Raw genomic sequence first — 18,555 nt, forward strand, 5'->3', positions numbered from 1 at the left:
CAAACCCCAAACCGCGCTCGATCCAGTCCGTCACTGACCACGATGGATCAGCACACCTGGCCTTGGGCGAAGCCTCCCATCTCCACGGGGGTTGTACGGGCCTGGAGACGGTAGGGGGCAGACTGGATTTGGCTTTGAGACATTTCCCAGAGGGTTGCCTGCCCCCCTCCTCCCCCACCCCGCCCGGCTCCCTGCCCTCACGCAAACCTGAGGCCTGCACCCCCTAATTCAGAGAGTGAGGGGCCAGCCCGCATTTGTCCTCCCCATTGCTGGGTGGCTTTGGGCAAGTCACTCCCTCTCTCTGGGCCTGACTGTCCTTACGTAAAACAAAGGGGGTGGACAAGACTTCAAAACCCCCTTCCAGCTCTGACAAGCCTCAGGTTGTCTTCATCTTGGGCCAGAGAGGAGGGTGAGGGGGCTGAGGGAGGACGTAGGCCACAATAACGGTCCCTGATTCCCCAAGTTCACAGTGTAGAGTCCATGGCTCTGGTTCCTCAGTCTCTCCCTTTGAGTCTCTGGGGCTTTGTCATTGCCCCCAACACCATCCTTGGTGTCAGCCCCGCAGGCCTGACACCTGCTGGGGTGGGAGGGGCTGGCCCACCTAGAAGTGTGGGGAGAAGGGAGCAGAAGATGTGAGATGTGATGGTTAGGAGCAGGGTAGGAGAGGCAGCAGGGCACTTCTGGCGCTGGAGACAGTGATCAGAAGCGATGGGGCCACACGGGAGCAGGGACAGGGCTGTGGTGGAGGGGCCCGGGCTCTGCGGCCCTGCCCAGAGGAGCTCAGCTCTGACGCTGGCCCGTGGGGGTGGCTGGAGCATCAGTCGTCAGAATGTGGGGGCAGGGCAGGGGCTCCGGGGCGGCTCACACCGGGGACGTGGCCGTGGACTCGCTGCACAGGCTCTCGACGATGTCAGCTCGCTCGATGCGGCGCAGGGCGGCCAGGAGGGCGTCGAGCGTTGCGCTGTCCTGAGCGGCCCAGCTGGCAAGCAGGGCTCGGACGGGGCAGGCCTCGTGGGTGAAGGAGTCTATGTGCTCAGGCTGGTAGCCCAGCTCGCCTGCCAGGTGTCGCCAGGTGTCCCCCGCAGAGCCATTGAGCAGCTTCTCCACCTCCTCCCGCTTGGCTGGTGGCAGACTGCTGTACAGACCTCCATCCCCCTTGAGGGCTGCCAAGAACCCAGGGGGCATCAGAGGCTACCTCCGGACCCCCTCTTCCCTGCAGTGGGTATGGGGGCCCCGGAGGTAAGACTCAAGAAGGGCTGAGGCATTCCTCCTCCCGGGGTGGGGAAACCCCAAGGGCCCAGAGGCACAGGGATAGCCAAGAGGAGGTCCTGGTTGGGAGGCAGGGCTGTGGAGGGGCCGGGGGTGCTGACTCACATCCCCTCTCGCCCACAGCTTCGGCACTAGGCCCACCATCTCACCCCGTCTCGGCCCCGTGGCAATTAGTCAAGTGGGGGGGCTGTGGGGGACACAGGACTTAGTCCCAGACTCCAGCACAGCAAGTGTCCTGGAGCTGGGCTCTGGGCCACTAATGAGGGTCCATAATTAACTACTTGTTCCCCAGAAGTGCAGGGCAGGAGGCTAATTGCAGCCACTTTGGGGAGTAATTAGCCCTAGGGGGGACAATTAGCCTGATGAGTCTGGATGCTCCAATTTGTCAAAGCTCCCCTCTCCCACATCTCTCCACTGGAAAGACCTCTCCTCCCCGTTCGCTCACCCTTGCTTCTCCCATCCTACACAGACAACCCGGTTCCCTGTGAGCCAGCCCCTCTGGCAGTCCTTCCTCCAGTCTACCCTGAATCACTCCCTTCCTCCCTACCTTAGCCCCCCCTCGCCCCCCTGTCCCACCCCNGGGCTGCTGGTCATGCAGGCTCTGGCTGTCCACAGAGATGCCACTGTCACTGTGGAGCTTTTCCCCCTCGGGCGGGGGCGTCTGGTTCGCAGGCCGGCTGTTGGCTCCTTGTTTGTTTTCTTTACAGCTGTTCCACCTGGAGCCAGAGGACAGGCCCCGTGTCAGGTGCCTCAGGGATCTGTGCTCTGGGGTGTGGGGGCCCGGGCCCCGGCAGGTGCGCAACCCCAGCCCCCCAACCAGAGCACCTATGATTCTTCTTTCTCTCCATCTCCGCCTGCCCCTGGCCTGTACCAAGAGCACCACGCGGGCGGACCAGCGCTCAGGGCTCGGTGCGTGTCGCGAAGGTTCAGCAAAATGTTCGCAGAATGAATGGTGCCTCCAGTGATTTCTCAGGAATTCCACGGTTCCCAGTCTACCCTGCTAAACTACTCCCACATGTGTGCAAAGATAGACACAAGGATTTCCTCGGCTATTATTGGCAATATGAAAAAGCTGAAAACAAATCAAACGTGCATCTACAGAAGACTGTTGAAATAAATTAGGATCCGTCCATACACTGAGTGAGCGGTTACCAACAGTCAGATAATCCGTTACGTCCTGGGGAAAGCTCTCCCGAGGGAGATTAAGTGAAAAGGTGAGTTGTAAAGTATGGATAGTGGGTTACCATTGATGCTTTAAAAAAAATAAATAAACCTGTGTGTGTTTACGTACAACTATAAAAAGTTTTATGTACATGTGTTTATAAAGGCACAGAAAATGGCTGGAAAGGATCCATTCCAAACAGATTCCAATGAGGAGAGAGGTGGGATTTGGGGAGATAAAAGAGGGCTTTTACTTTTTGCTTTACAAGACATCGGTCTTGTTTGCATTTACCCAAACAAGCATGTATTACTTTGAAGATTCTCCTTTTAAGAATGGAAAATGCACTGAAACATTTAAAACACTTTCTAGGGGCGCCTGGGTGGTTCAGTCGGTTGAGCGTACGACCCTTGGTTTTGGCTCAGGTCATGATCTCAGGGTGGTGAGATGGAGCCCGCGTGGGTTCTGAGCTCAGCGTGGAGTCTGCTTGAGATTCTCTCTCTCCCTCCCCCTCTGCTCCTCCCCACCTCATGCACTCTCTCTCAAATAAATAAAATCTTTAAAAATAAATAAATAAGTAAAACACGATCCAGAAGTTCTTGCACATCCTGAATTTCTGGATGTGGGTGCCACAACGTCCCCAATGTGACACGGGAAAGAAGAGACACATGCACACATCAGTCACGGGGGGTCAGTGGGGTTTGACGGCTGAGGGCACAGGTGGCTGGTAAAGCAAGCTCGGTGTGCCTTTGGGGGTGGGGAGTCAGGGAGGGGAGCAGCATGGGGGCGGGGAGGTGCTGGTGCCAGAGCAGGACAGAGACCACCCCCACCCCACCCCCCTGGCGTGGGGCTGCTGGAGGTGAGGATGATTGTGGTTTGGGGCTGAGTTTAAAAAGTGTGTGAATTTTCAGGTCAAGGTCACAGTAAAGCCCTCCTTGAGAGCAAAGACCCTGCTCTCTGCCCCCTGTCCCCCTCTCTCACCTCTTGAAGGCAATGTAGGCCACTAGGCCCACAACCACGGCGGCCAGGATGGAGCAGTAGACAGGGATGAGGTTGTCAGTGGTGCCTCGGGTCACTACGGGCTGCGAACTGCCCATCACTGTGGTCACCACGTCGGCCACGGTGCTGGCTATGACGTCTTGCTCTGGCGGTCCCTCTGGCTCCTCCGTGCTGGGGGCGGTGCTGTCCGAGCCCTCCGAGGGTGTGGACCGGGTAATCCAACGGCCAGGGATCTCTGGGGGAAGGAGCTACAGGTGTGAGGGCCCGCTTCCCCCCACCCCTGCAAGCCCCGCCCCCGCACTTCTGACCCACTCCGGGACTTCTTCCCCAGGCCCTGCCCCTCGCCCGGGGCTACGGTGCCCAGCTATCACACACGGGCCTGAAGTCCGGGATTGTGTGTATGAGTCATGATGGTGGAGAAGAGCAAGGGCCTGAGTCCCCTTCGGCTCTGTCACTGACAGACTGTGTGACCCTGAACGGATCCCTTCACCTCTCAAGACCTCCATTCCCCATCTATAGAATGGGGATGCTAAGAGAGGTGGTCTCTAAGCTCCCTTCCATTTGAGGTGAAGCTGTGACCCTACGACTCTCTTCTGCCTCCCTGGGTCCCCAGAAGCCTGGCGTGGAGGCAAACACGCAAAGAAGAGAGAGTGGGCACCAGGCAGCCTCTAGCTGGAATCACTCTGGGAGAACGTTGTAACCTCCCTCGTCCCAGTTTGTCCCAATGGCCCCAGTCATCCCAGTCCTAGGGAAGGATGAGGGTACTCAGGTCTGGACACAGAGACACCTCCCCGCAAACCAGTTCCGCAAGAACTGGCACTCAGCCTCCCTTCTAGTCTCTGATGTCCTAGCGCTCAGCTTGGACAGGGTAGGGGGCGCCCAGCTGGCTTGCTTCCCTCCAGCCGGTCCTTAGCCAGTGAAGCCTCTGTTTCCTGCCCTGTGTGGCCCCCCAAACCAAACCATCTGATCTCGCTACCCAGAGAAGACAGTGTTGGTAGCCCCAAGCCCCCCTGGGCAGAAGCAGGCTGTTGGTGGGGAGGAGGCCTCCAAAGAAGGTATTGCCCGCTGCCTGAGGAGGGAGGCGGGGAGGACTGTGCCTCGCCACCCACCTAGGCCCTTTCATGTCAGTGGGCACTGCCAGCCTCCCTGACAGGGGACCTGGCACCTCCTGGCAGCAGTGGGTGGCATTTTCCATTCTGCCGCCCAGCCAGGGGCAGTCCCAGGGGCTGTGGGCTCCAGACAGCCTGGGGGTACCTGTCTGGGCAAAGGTGCCTACCCCATCCGTCCTCACTTCCCATGCCTGGGGCAGGGAGGGGAAGCAGAGGGGATATGCCAACGGGGTGAAGGGGAGGCCCTTTGCTCCCCAGCTCAGCCCTGCCCCACCCCCAGTTGGCCCACCCAAGTCGGAGTGGAAGCTGTCCCCTGGTCTCTCGGGCCTCCTCGGCTCAAGACAAAGATGGTTCAAAGGCCCCCATTTTCAGCACCTTCTGAGGGGTAAGGCCCCCAGATGGGAATCTGGAATCCATCTGGCTGGCACTGGGGAGGGGGCTGCCATCTGTTGCCCCATGTTCCCCCTCCCCCAGCTCCGTCCTGGGGGGCAGGGGTAGGGTAGGAAGTGGAGGAGACACAGCCCTGTCGTTTGGCAGCCCCAGACAGGGTGTCGCACTGGGGAGGGTCTTCCCTTGCCCTGCTAGGGGACTGGGCAAGCTGGTGGGCCTGTCTGAGCCCTGAGGCTGAAATACAACTGGTTGGACCACCCCCACCCCAGAGGCTGAAGGTACTTTGGGGGGTGTTGATGAATCGGGCCATCATAGAGATTCCAGAAATCTCAAATGGGAAAGTCTGACAGTGGGCATTAAGGGACAGACCAGGCTGAAGACAGGGCCGTCCAGGGCACTTTCCCCTCATCTCTCCAATCCCCTCTGGGGCAGGGCTGGGGGGGGGGTGTGGACAGAAGGATGAAATCCAGATGTGGCCGTGTCCACCAGCATTCCAACCCCCTAAGCCCTTGGCGAGTCCTGACAGCCATTTCCGGAATGGGAGCTGTCAGACTTGGGGGTGGAAAGAGGGACCAGGTTACTCCCAAACCCAAATTTCACTGGGGCGAGGGGTGGAGGGGGGGTACCCTTCTGCCCCAAGGCGGAGTGAGTCACCATGTTGACACCTGAAATGTATATGCAAGGAAGTACAGGGCACTGGAAGGGGGGGCACCCAAGCCACGCATCCAATTCCATTCCCTGAAGTGTTCCCTGTTCCGAGTGGACATTTAACCCTTCAGAGGCTAGAGCAGGAACAGGAGAGGGGCAGGACGGCTGGGAAAGTAGGGTGGTATCTGAGAGCAATCTGTGAACGCGTCAAAAGGCAGGACCCACCCCTCCCCCAGCCACCACCTCTCTTTGCTCTAACCTCACCCCTGACTAAGTCCCCCCACTGGCTGGTCCAGACTTGCCCGTGAACTGTGCGGCCCGCCTGCCTGCTGCCAGCTGCTGAAACTCCCTCCCAGCTCTGCCCTGTGCCTGACGCCACTTGCCTGTCTCCTGGCTGAGGGCAATAGCCACCGGAACCACTATGTTCTGGGCCCCATTCCCCCCACCCCTCCCAAACCCCATCCAGGAAGCTTCACACGCATACCTGGCTTCAGCCCAGTTTAACCATCCTCCCCACCCTGAGCTCCCCGAGCCAGGAGCCAGGGATCATGGGATATGGAAGGCAGGCAGGCTCCCCATGGCGGGGGATCTGTCTCCCCCATCTGACTGGGGACTGACTGAAGGCAGAGGCTGTGCTGCCTCCACCGGAACAGTGGACCTCCTGGGAACTAAATGCTGGGACAACGTCTACCTCATCAGACTGGGGCAAGGGCTGTCTTTTTCCATCAAACGTGGGGCTCCCTGAAGGGGCTCAGAGGGAGGGCACCCCGAGGGAGAGGTCCCAAAGGGAAGCAGCTAACTAGGTGCCCAGCCACAGGGGGATGGACAGAAAGAAAGTAAAGGCACTGTCACCATCTCCCTGCAGTAGAAAAGCCCACTCGCCCGCCATCAGAGGGAATGTCACCAACCGGAATCCAAAACAGCTCTGCCCCGGCCGCCATCCTGCTTCCTCCTCCCACCCAGGAGGAACTGGGAGCACTCCTTGGGGCCCCATGCCTGGCGAAGGTAAGTGCATCCAGTTCCTACCCACCCTGGGGCCGACAGCCCTGCATGTGCGCCCGCCTGCTCCTTGGGCTCCCGAGCCCTGGGCCTGCTGCTGCCCTCCTTCCTCCGGGCCCACCACCTCCTTAGCATTCCCCGAGTCCAACTCATCCTTGGCTAAAGGGGAACAACCACGGTAGACCCCGCCCCCAGATATCACCAAAGTGGGCCAGCCACCTTCCCAACCCATGACATCCCTGAAAACTGTATGACCCATGAGGAAACTGAGGTCCAGAGACAAGAGCGACCTCCCTACCATCACTCAGATAGCGACATGGCAGATTGCACCCCGGGTCCCAGGGCCATAAACCACCGTGGACCCAGACCAGGCTTCCGAGCCAAAGGGCCCCAACTCCTGAGGGTCCTCAAGCCCCTTTTTCCAGCCCAGAGAGCCCTCTCCAGGAGGGCCATGGTGGCCACCTCCGAGCTGCTATCTGCTGTCCATCCAATCCCGAGCGGGCAGCCACCGATGAAGAAAGCCCTGGCCACTGAGTTGGAGCGGAGCCGCGGCCTGGGAGGAGGACGCGGGGTTTCCAAACACGCAGTCCACGGCAGGACACAGTGAGAGGGGTCCTATGGGTCTGGGGTTTCGGGGAGGCCGGCTGGAGGCTAGCGAGCACCCCAACCCCCAGTCGCCCCACACCGCCGCCCTCAGCCCGGCGCGCTCACCCTCGCACTCTGCGTCAGCCCAGCGCGTGCACTCGCGCAGCTGGCGCTCGGTGTCCTCGCACACGGTGCAGGGCAGGCACGGGTCCACGTGGTTGGCCTCATCGGAGTACGTGCCGTCGGGACACTCCTCGCACACGGTGTTCTGCCGGTCCTGGCACGAGAACACGAGCCCCGAGCCCGCCTCGCACACGCGGCACGCCTCGCAGCGGCCCGTCGTCTCGTCCTGGTAGTAGCCGTAGGCGCAGCGGCACACGGCGTCGTCCGCCTCCACGCACGGCGCCGACATGCTCTGCAGGCCCACGCACTCGGTGCACGGCTTGCACGGCTCCGTGGCGCTCACCACGTCCGAGAAGGTCACGCCTGGGGGCAGAGGGACAGGCGGGGCANGGCGCCGGGGGGGGGGGGGGGGGGGGGGGGGGGGGGGGGGGGGGGGGGGGGGGGGGGGGGGGGGGGGGGGGGGGGGGGGGGGGTGCCCGTGGGACCCTCCTCCCTCGGGATCCCGGGTCTGTGAGAAGGAGGAAGGGGGCCAGGAGCGCCGGGCGCCCCAGGCCTGGAAGCAGTGACTATGAGGCTCTGCGGGGAAACCCAGCTGGAACCCGGCACATTTCTTGGCAAATTCTCTTTAGAAAGTTCCCAGCGCTGTACCCTTGTTCCCAGCACGATTAAGGAATAATCTGAGCGTGGTTCCCACCCAGCCCTCCCCGCGGGCCAGAGCTGGGCTGTGAACCCTACCCAGGCACGGGCGGGCCTTCACCCTCACGAGGGAGCCTCCCGCCTCCGCTGTCCTTCTAGTCCTCTCCGCGCGGGTGGGGGCTCAGGTGTGGCCTGACCAGGGTTAGACCGCAGAATTTCCCACCCATGGCGCTACCCCACGCTGCTTAAGGGCTTGGCTCTTGAAGGTGGGGATGGACTTCCGACGAGGTAACAGCAGCAGGGATTGGAGCTAGAAAGCAAGAAGGACCTGCCTGTATAGTCCTCTGCCCTTCCCAGTGGCACAAAGGGGAGATTTCCAAGCTCACTCTTGACTCATGCTCTCTTAATGGATGTGAGGTCTAATCTAATAAGTGGAGGAAGGCCGGGGGATGCCAGGATCCTCTCCTCTGTGTGCAAGGAGGAGGAAGGCACAGAGCCAAATCTTCTCCATCCCTACCGCCCAGGTGCAAAACTCTGTGCCAGTCTGATTCCAAGAGGATGTATCCCTGCTCCAAGGGCAGAAAGAGCAGGATTTAGGAATCGGGAATCAGGGAAGGAGGGAGTGTTCAGAACATGGACGCAGAAGTCAAGTCTAGGATCCCACTGGAGGGAAATCGAGGCCTATTGTGGGTTCTGATCTCAACCTTCTCTAAAGGAATCGAAAGACCAGACGGAGCACAAAGTCATTATCTTCGGAGCGGGGTGGGGGGTTGGAGAAGCAGATGTAAAGAAAGAAAAGCAGAGAGAAATGAAAAGGAAAGCAACTGAGGGGGAAGAGAAGACAAGACAGGGATGGGCCCGGAAGGAGACCAGTTTCCAGCCGGTTCTGGCAGAGGAACGAACCACCTGTGTCTCTCTTCCCAGGGACAGGGCCGACCTGGACCCAAACCTGCTTCTGCCATTTATTAGCTCTGTGACTCTGGGTGTTTCACTTCACCTCCTTGAGCTTTTTTTTCTTTCTCTGTAAAACAGAGAATAATATCTCCACTCACAGGGTTGCGGTGAGGAATAAATGAAATTCGACCATAAGGCACTAGACACACCGCACGGATCCGACGAAGGGTGGGCCCCCTGGGGTGGGCAGCCGCAAGTCCGGGGAACTCGGGTTGCAGGGATAGAGTCTGCAGAAAGGGCTTCCGAACATAAACAGCCAAGGCAGGATGTCCTGTTTAGACAAACAGGAGGGTTCTATCTGGTTGGCATGTGGCGGGGGGCGGGGGGGGTTTAGTCACACTGCATGGGGAGAGAAATGGGGGGACTGCCCATGGGAAAATACAGAAAATTAGTAGAAAACTCCTGGGAGACAGTTTTAGGGGGTGGGAAAAATGTGGTCTTTTTTGGCAGAGAATGAAGGCAGGAGCTTAATGGGTTTCCTTGAGGAAACGTTTTGAGGATAGAGGGAAAGTCCGCTGGGGTCTCCATCCCATAAAGTGAGCTTATAAAGGCGGCCTGTTAACGCAGCTGGCGCGGGGGAGGGGAACAGAGGGAGCAAATGGGAGCGTGGACTTCTGCCACCACCTCCTAGCTGGTGTCTAGCTCCTGTCTGCCTTTCCCCAGAGATGTCAGAGCCTGCCTCTCCCAGGCTTCTCTACCCCACCTCTTGCTTTGACAGAAGGGAGTGGGTTCCCAGCCTGGGAGACTTAGGGCCCAGAGCGGAGAGGACCTGGGCAGGAGGCTAGGAAATAAGAGAGGTTCCAGCACAGCCAATGGTTGGCCAACCCTGTCCTGGGAAGGAAACCCTGGTAGGACAGGGCAGGTGGCCAGATGGCAAGGCGGTAAAGGCATTACAGGATGCCTAGCCTCCCCATCGAGGCCCAGGCCTTTCTCTGCTGTGGGATGGAGCTCCAGGATCCACAGGCACGGAGAGAGGAAAACTGTGTGTCCGGGGACACCAAGGAGTTGGGATTGCCTAGTAGATAGGCTGTGTGTGTGTGTTTGGGGAGGGGAATCAAGAGAGGAATCCAGGGGTCTGAGTAGGCAGATGGGTTCAGAGTTCCCTGTTCCTGGGACACCTGGGAGGCTCAGTTGGTTAATCGTCTGACTCTTGGTTTCGGCTTGGGTCATGATCTCGGGGTTGTGAGATCGAGCCCCGAGTTGGGCTCTGTGCTCAGTGGAGAGTCTGCTTAGGATTTTCTCTCTCTCTCCCTCTACCCTTCCCCTCTATGTTCTCTCTCTCTCTCTCTCAAATAAACAAATAAATCGTAAAAAAAAAAAAAAAAAAAGAGGAGTTCCCAGTTCCTATGCCCTTGTTCCCATGATGATTAAAGAAGAATCTGGTATGGTTCCCACCCACCCTCCAGGTGGGCGGAAGGTGCCAGGTAGGAGGCAGGATGTGACTCTAGGCAGGGAGGAAAGGTTCTGGGCAGGCGACGAGCACTGAGCCCATGGCCTGAGGGCAGCAACTGAGGCTGGGGGCATCCAGCAGGGACAGAGAGTCCTGGGTCAAAAGCACACAGAATTGAGACCACAGACCTGCCGTCCTTCTGAATCCCTTAGCAGCAGCCCCGGAAGATGGGGTTCTCTCTCCTTCCCGAGGAAATCCCAGGTAGGACAGGCCACAGCAGCCCTCTCCCCTCTCCCATCAGACACCACCCCACAGTGAGGACAGTCCCCACTCCTGCTACTTCTGGAAAGCTCCGCTTCCATGGGCAGAGCTGGGGAACAGCTGGCCTGGGGGGAAGGTTAGCCACACCTTCCCAGGATCCCCCAAGGTCAGTTTCCAGATTTGATCCTCCTCCCCTCCCCCCAAACACGCAGCGGGTAAGTGGCAGCCATTGATTTCACGGTGCAGATGCTATTTTTAGCTGGTCTTAGCATCAGCTACTCCTCCCACCTGGCCACATTCTCCTACCAGGCCTCTCCACCTGGGGGCTGGGAAGGGGCTCCCCCTGCAGATCCCTATCACGAGGTCCCCCTCCTCCCTCAGCATACTCCCCTCAGCCATTCTCAGCTTCCCTTCTCGCCTCCTGTTCTGGCTCAGACCCATTCCAGTGCCCATACAGAGGTGGGCAGGGGACCCTGCCCCGGAGGCACAGCCCTTGTCAGGCTTCTAATGGGCATGCGCCTCCCGGTGCCCTCCCTTCCCCCCGCCCCTCCCCCGACCACTCCCCTGTACTCACTGTCCAGGCAGGGCTCGCACACGGTCTGGTTGGCTCCACAAGGCTGGGCCACCCCCTCACCCAGGTTGCAGGCTTTGCAGCACTCCCCGCTGTGGGTGTACAGGTCCGTGGGACATGCCTCCTTGGCAGCTCCAAGGGACACCTGGGCGGGGGGATAGATCAGAAGGTCAGACTGGCAAGAGAAGCGAAAGGGGGGGTGTCTTCCAAGAGATCAAACACCCCCTCCTAAAGCCTTCTATTGGAACCACCTGGGCCCGGATGAGCTCACCACGGAGGCATTAGGCACATCAAAGCTGGTGGGGAGGAAAGGCAGTGGGGGACAGCGTGCGCCCCTGCGGGCTGCCGGGGGTGTGAGGTCAGAGCCCCCGGATGCTGACGTTCTACAGAGTTCATCTTGGGGTTACGGCAACTCCTGGAATCCCGAAGATACACCACAGGGGGAAGGCGGCCTGGGACCCAGCAGTGGGCCTTTGGCCAGTACAGGTTACAGCTCTTGGGCACAGGGCTCCCCGCCAAGGGGGCTACTGGCAGCTAAACTCGGGCCCAGACGCCACTTACTGGGAGGCACAGCTGCAGGGGTCTCTGTCTCCACAGTGGGAAGCCTTTTTCTAGCAAAGACTAGCAGGGCCCTCCTCCAGGTCCTTCATTCTACCATTCCACCTATTAAATATGCAATGAGCAGAATATTCAATATTGGGGTCTCCGGTTCGAATTCCGACGGTGCCCTGGAGTTCTGACCCACTCTGCTTTCCCTCTCCGAGTCCTCACCTCTCCTCACCCACGGAGAGAGAGACCACTCGGGCCAGAGCAAAGAACCGGCCAATTGGCAAGAGTCTGGCAGCAACCAGGGAGAAAGGGGCGCCTGTTAGCGATAATGAAGAAGTGGCCTCTCTCACCAGCCGCAGCCCTGCTCCACCAGAGTCTGATTTCCAGGCACCAGCCCTCTCCACTCCCCGCCCCCATGCAGCCGGTGGGAACAGCGCTGGAACCAGGGGAAAGGGGAGTCAAATTCCTGCCACCAAGGCATCTTTGCTCTTTGCTCATGGATGGAACGATTTAGCACCAGATTCCCTGGGGGGGGGGGGGGGAAGGGGGGGAGAGTGCTGCCCACTTGCTTTATGTTTCTGTTTCTTAAAAAAAAAAAAAAAATAGCTTCATGTCTAATAAAACTCCAAAGCCTGTTTCCCTGGCCTCAGACCAGGCAGTTCCCATTCGGTACCAAGAGGAAGTATGGGCTCTGGGGTCATGGGACTAGATCATAGCCCAAAATACTCCCTTTCCCTCCGATCCTTCAAACTAGGGAAGGAGGGGGTTGGACAGGTCAGATCCGTCTAGGAGGCAGCTGGTGGTCCTCAGGAGACCATCAGGGAGGGTGCGGGCTGCACAGGAGGGGATGTCCTTGGGTATTTGCCACCATCTCCTCCCAGGTGGTAGGAACGAGGGTCTGGGAACATCTGCAGACCAGAAACCAGGAGGGGTGGGGGCGAGGGCTGTCCCAGATGCAAGCTTTTCCCTAGGAGGGAGAGCGAGATTCCAGAAGGGTCTGTTTGGATTTCTTTTCATCCTTGAGGGCTCATGCTTAAATGTCACTTCTTCAAGAAAGTGATCCTGTGGCCCCCACACCTCCCAGATGAGACGGAGCAGCCCTGTGACATGTGGCCCCTATTTACTGTGCTCATCTGGTCCGACGCGCTGCAGTGTCCCCCACCGCACCGTCAGCTCCCGGAGGGCAAGACTGTGGTCGCCCCAGTGCCTGGTACCCAACCGGTATATCTATGGGATTGCAGAATATGCAAATACAACACGACCTCAGTTATCTAGAGCTCCGAGCGGGGAAGTGCGGGGTAGCGTGACTTTCTGGATAGCTGAATGTCCCAAGAGGTGAGGATTTGCTGCTCTGATCACCTACTGTTTTTCATTTTAACCATGGGGGCTGCACCCTTCTGATTCCAGAACATACCCTCTCCGTTTCGCGGTGACTCAGGGACTAGTGATCATTCTGGAGCCCTTGTGTTCTTTACCCTAAATCACCACACTTTTGTCTCTGAATTCTGCCATAAGCCTTTTTTTAAAATTTTATTTTAGTGTTTCTGTCTCCCTCCTTCCTGTCAAGATATCAGTTGTCAATTTTCGCTGCTACCAGACTGTGACCTGAGCAGCCCCTCCCCCTACCATTCTAACTCAGTAGGTCAAATTGAATCTGTAGAAACCATGTAACTAGCTGGATAGGAAGGTGTAAATCGTTGAGCGTAGGTAAGAGCTGAACCAGGAGGGGGCCATTCTCTGAGTAGAAAGCGTGAGCTGGCCTCCGTGGCTCTGAATCCTGGCTCACGGCTTAGAGCTGGGTGATCTGGGACAGGCTGGAATCTCTCCTTGCCTCAGTTTCTTCATCTTCAGATAAGGGTGATGGTACCTGCCTCATCAGATTGAAGAAGGTGTTTATACACTTCGGGATCCCTCTGTTTTCTTTCCCAAGGTCTTTCTTGCCTCTTTTGTGGCTTTTGGCTGGGTTCCAGTTGGCTGAGGTCAGCAGAGAGCTGGGCTGTGGAGAGCTGAGGGGGGTCTGTCCATGGCACTCAAGCGGCCCCTGCATGCCCTTCTTCCTCGAGGCCTACTCTCCCCGCTGCAGACTGCGGTTCTCTCTCTTCTTCCGAGTTTTGCATTTGGACTCCAGGCCCAAGAATTAGCCATCGTGTGTTTCCTGGGCTTGTCTTATGTGTCCTATTTCAAAACACCCCAGACCTGCTTCTGAACAGTCTGCCCCTTTGGGGCAATTCCCAGTGTCCCTAAGCTTGCATTTTCCCACCTAAAACGTGGGGTCAGTAATATTCACTGCTCAGGGTTGCCATGGAAATAACATGAAAAAATGTATGCAGTCTGTCCAATATACAGTAGGAGTTCAATAAATGTTCCTCATCAAAGAAGTGGCTCCTCTCAGGCTGAGCTGCTGAGCCTGGCGGGGAGGCAGTGGGAGGGGAGAGCTGAAGTCAGGCCCAAAGAGAGGAAACTAGCTAAGGGGAAGGGTAGGATAGGCATGAAGAAAGACCCACCAGGAAGAGTCTGAAGAGGGCACAGGGAACAAAGGAGAATGGAAACTGTTCTCCTCGCAGTTCATTAATTAACAACTATTTACTAGTTAATAACTATTTGCTCAGCATTGAACTAAGAGTTTCCAATGAGACATGGTCCCTGACCCTCCCCACCCCTGCCCGGGGAAGTCACAGTCCCATGAGGGAGAGGAGATAATCACTCCACGAGGCTACTCCAGAAGCCAACATGCTGAGGGGGAAGGACTTGAGGAGCTGCCTTCATCTCCTCTCTGACAGCTGGGGAAACCGAGGCTCACAGAGGCAATTCTGCTAAGTGGCTTAATGCCTGGCCCCTGCCACACCCTCTACTGGTCCAGGGCGGGGCCGTCTTGGGAAGCAAGGAGGGATGACGTGGACTCAGACTTACTGCTTCAAAATGATCGATTTACCAAAATGGTAGAACCATGTGCCTGAAATCGACATTGGTTACACTTATTCATTTCCAACTTGATGGAATGATTTCATCCCATTTTTGAGAATGTTTGCAATCCTCTTGCCGTTTCAAGTCTTTCAGAAAACGAAGGTGGAATCGCCTTTAGATGAACTGACTTTTAAAAAACCTTAAAATGTTTAAAAAATTGGACAAAATAGAAAACACACCAAAATGGTTGAAAGCACTTGAAACTATATGCTTCAGCGTGATGAGCCCTCACCCTTCACAACAGTTTCGGCGAAGGGGTTCCTTAGGTGAATGGAGCCATTAGCCACCGCCATGGGGTCGGACAGTTTTCAAATATGTGGAGGGTCTTTTGAGGTCATTGCAAACCCGGGGAGACGCTGGCACATGCGCTTTACTCCTTTAGATAGCAGTTGAATTTGGGGTAGGAGATGAGCCAATTACTGATGATGAGGCTGCCTGAAGACTTTGAGAGGGGTCTGGGAACTATGTGTTGGGAGAAGGGGCTCAGTTCCAAATTTGTGGCGCCAAGGACATAGGACACAGATCTAATATTCAGGGCTAGTGATGGTTAAGGTCCTCCTGTCCCTCCGTGATCTAGAACTAGAAGGTTGGGGCGGGGGGTGGGGGGAGGAGAGACCGGGACACAGAGGACAGAATAAACTCCAAGCCAAGCATTCTGGATTCCAACAAGGGCGCCACCACGCACGGACTGGGGGAAGGAAGCCTGTTTCATGCCCCAAAAGTCTGGAAGGTTCAACTCCCTCAACTGTAAAATGGGAATAACTAGATTTACTCTGCAGGGATCGTATAAAGATTAAATGACACAAGAGAAATTGCCCAGGGCAGTGTGTGGCACACAGTAGGCCCTCAGCCAATTTTATTACTCCCCCCCCCACCCCGTCCCGGGAAGAATCTAGGCTTGTGAATGGGCCCTGGCCGGTACAGGGGGGTGGAGACCCCTTCCATCCCGGAGCCGTCTTCCCCGCCCGGGCCGCTCCTGAGTCCTCCCATTTGCTGCCCTCGTTGCATCCCTATTAGGCGCATTAGCCAGCCCGGCGGCTCCGGTTACAGACGTCTGAATGACAAAGTGCCTCCATTACCGGCGCGGCCTGCCAGCCCAGCCGCCGGGACGCGCTCTGGTTTCAGCACTCTACCGCCGCGGCCGAGGAAGAAACTCGGAGCGCCGCGCTGCGCAGAGCCAGCCCGCAGACAGCAGCCCCGCGGCGAGGCGGAGGCAAGAGCCGCAGGGGCTGCGGGCGGCCGGCTCTGCGCGGGGTCTACCTTCCCGAGCCCCCAGGCCCTCCGCGCCCAGCTGCCCTCTTCCCTCGCCTCTTCTCTACTGGGGGTGGGGGGACACTCTCCTCGGCCCAGGTCCGGAGCTCACGCCCTCGCCGCTCCGGGGGCCGCACTACTGCCCCCCCCAGCCCCACCTCCCCGGTCAAGAAGCATCTCTAACCCACCGCGTTAGTCAGCAGACGTGTTCGCAGTCACCCCCAAATCTCCGGAGAAGCCACAGGCACTGACAGCTCCAGGGGGCTGAGCTTCGGGGATGCGGCCAGCGTCCGGAGTGGGTCTCCGCCCACTCCAGCCCCGACGTTCCACCGCCGGCCTGACTCTGGGGACGGTGTCCAGCCCGCTCCCCGCCGAGAAACGCGGCTCTTGTAGGGCGCTGGGACGCCTGGCTGCCCCGCTACGAGATATGGGGAGTACCGCGCTGGGAATCAGGCGCGGGACAGCCTGGCTAGCACTCTGGTTTAACTTGCTTGTGAGGTCTTAGCCAAGTCGTTTAAACTCTCAGAGCCTCAGTCTTCCTTCCTGTAAAATGGAGGTTGGGAGCACAACGCTCAGAAGCGAAATGAAGATGGCAGGGAGAGTGACGACACCTCTTCAATTGCCAAATTCCGTGGGGGCACTCCGTTCCTGGCCCCACACAGGTCACATCTCCTGAAAATCGGGACTACGGGACAACTTAGATGCTTAAGAGGACCCGCAGTCCCCTGCGGAGGCAGAATCCGCGGCGTCCCAGCGCCTCCGTCCGGTTCGGTGCCCAGCGTCCTCCACCGAAAGCTGGGATGGGTGGGGGGGCGCGGGCGGAATCCCGATCCGCTGGGCTCTGGAGCTGAGCGAACTGCGGGCGCGGCGCTCCCGCGGCTTAACTTAATGGGGGGTCTGAGCGGGGGGCGCGGCGCGCAGCCCGAGTCGCGCCCGCAGCCGCGGATGGCACAGCCCTCGCCTCTCGGCGCCCCCTGCGGGCCGCCTCCGCTGCCGCGACCCCGGGCTGCGCGCCGCCGGGACCTTCCCCGCCTCGCGAGTCCCGGCGCTCTGCACCTTGAGACTTGGCTGCAGCCAGACCCGGTCGCACGATGCCCGCTCCATCCGTTCCGGTCCCCCACAAGGCTTCAAACCGCCACAATGAGCGCGTCGGAAGAGCCCGCGGGTTGCGGGGGAGGCCGGGAGCAGGTTCGCCCCGGCGAAGTGGGCGCTCCCTTCCCAGCCTCGGAGCCCCAGCCTCAGTTCCCAGACTGGGCGAGGCCGCGGGAAAGAGCGCGCGACAGGCGCGGGAAACGTCCCTCCCTCTGCTCTGTCTGCTTGTCCCACTGTCCCTCGGCGGGCAGGCGTGGCCCCGACCACTTTGGGGTCCGCTCTCCCTTCTCCGCCCTCTTTCATTCCGCTGGCCTCCCTCTCTTTCTCCCTCGCTGCCGTCCTTTTTCTGCCCTCCCTAACCCACTTCACTCTCTTCAGCCGACCCCCGCTCCCCGAAGCTCTCCCTCCCACGCCCCTCCCCCCCATTGTCTGGCTGGCCCTCATTGTCCGATGCCCGGTCCCCTCAGCCTCCAGTCCCTCCGACCTCCCCCATTGTTCTATCTCCTTGTCTCTGGTTCCCCGCCCCAGCCCCGCTCATCCCTCATATCTCTAACCCCCGTCCCATCCCCCTCCCTTCAGCCTGGGTTCGGTCCCACGACCCTCCAGAGATCAAGGTGCTCAGGAGGGAAGTCGCCTCGAGATCCCAGCATCCAAACCCTATTTAGGAGAACCCAGGCATCCGAGAGACCCCCTCTCAGCTCCTCCATACGCACCCTCCGCCGTACCTGAGGACCCGCATCCGTGCGCCCCTCTCTCCCGCATCTCTACCCTTGGTCTTAGGGTCGCTCCTGCGCTCTGAGAACCCTAGACGCTCCGCGGCGGATCCTGGCAGCGGAGCTCCTCTCCCGCCATCCACCCCCAGCATCTGGGACCCGAACGCTCCGTTCTGTTTTCTCTCGGGGAAACCACTGGGGTTCCAGTCCGGGGAGAGGGCGCAGCCTGCCCTCAGGCTAGCACTCACCCCCAGGAACAGCAGCAGCAGCAGCAGGCGCGGCCCGTCCATGGCGCAGCCGGCGGCACCTGCCCCCATCGCTCGCCTCCCGCGGCAGCGCTCGGCTTCCAGTTGAGTCCGCTCCGCGGACGGATAGGGAGGCGCTGCGCTGCGCTCCAGCGCCAGCCCCCTAGAGCTGGCCGAGGCTCTGCTCACTCTGACTGCGGGCGGGAGGGGCTGGGAGAAGCCAGTGCGGCGGCCCCGCCTCCTCCCCGCCCAGCCCGCCCACCCCCGGAACCGCGCCCGCCCGCCCCGCCGCCTCGGGCAGAGGAGAGGAGGAGAAGGGAGGGCTTGCGGGGAGTTGCGCGCCCGCGCGCCCCGCGGCCGCTTTTCCGCGCCCGGGCCCTCGTAGCCTCTCCCGACTCCGCCCCGGTACCCAGCGCCGGGTCCGCGCTACTGCGCGTCGCTCCCGGATGCTGTGGGCTTAGGGACCAGGGCATTCCCTCTGCGGCTCCCGCGCCTCTCAGCTGCAGACCCCCGCAGCGTTCACTTTCTTACCCATCTTCCTCTGTCTCCAGCCTCAGCTTCTTCCCTGGGGCCCTGCTCCCTACCCAGCCGTTGTCAGCAAGAATGCCCACTGCCCGCCCCGCCCTTCATCTCCTGGTCCACACCCGA

General features: G+C 59.3%; 1 protein-coding gene across 1 annotated transcript; it reads right to left on the reverse strand.

Annotated features, from left to right (window-relative positions):
* Positions 1 to 6: 6 nt before the first annotated feature.
* On the reverse strand, positions 7 to 18,084 carry NGFR (nerve growth factor receptor). The gene is made up of 7 exons (XM_034641027.1): positions 17,911 to 18,084; positions 11,097 to 11,238; positions 7,285 to 7,644; positions 3,410 to 3,662; positions 1,846 to 1,985; positions 1,760 to 1,780; positions 7 to 1,163 (listed from the first exon to the last, which is right to left on the reverse strand). The coding sequence occupies exons 1-7, from the start codon at positions 17,977 to 17,979 to the stop codon at positions 862 to 864; spliced, it is 1,287 nt and encodes a 428-aa protein (XP_034496918.1). The 5' UTR covers positions 17,980 to 18,084; the 3' UTR covers positions 7 to 861.
* Positions 18,085 to 18,555: the final 471 nt, after the last annotated feature.

The sequence above is a fragment of the Ailuropoda melanoleuca genome, chromosome 13, assembly GCF_002007445.2.
Source record: "Ailuropoda melanoleuca isolate Jingjing chromosome 13, ASM200744v2, whole genome shotgun sequence".
Taxonomy (NCBI): Eukaryota; Metazoa; Chordata; class Mammalia; order Carnivora; family Ursidae; genus Ailuropoda; species Ailuropoda melanoleuca.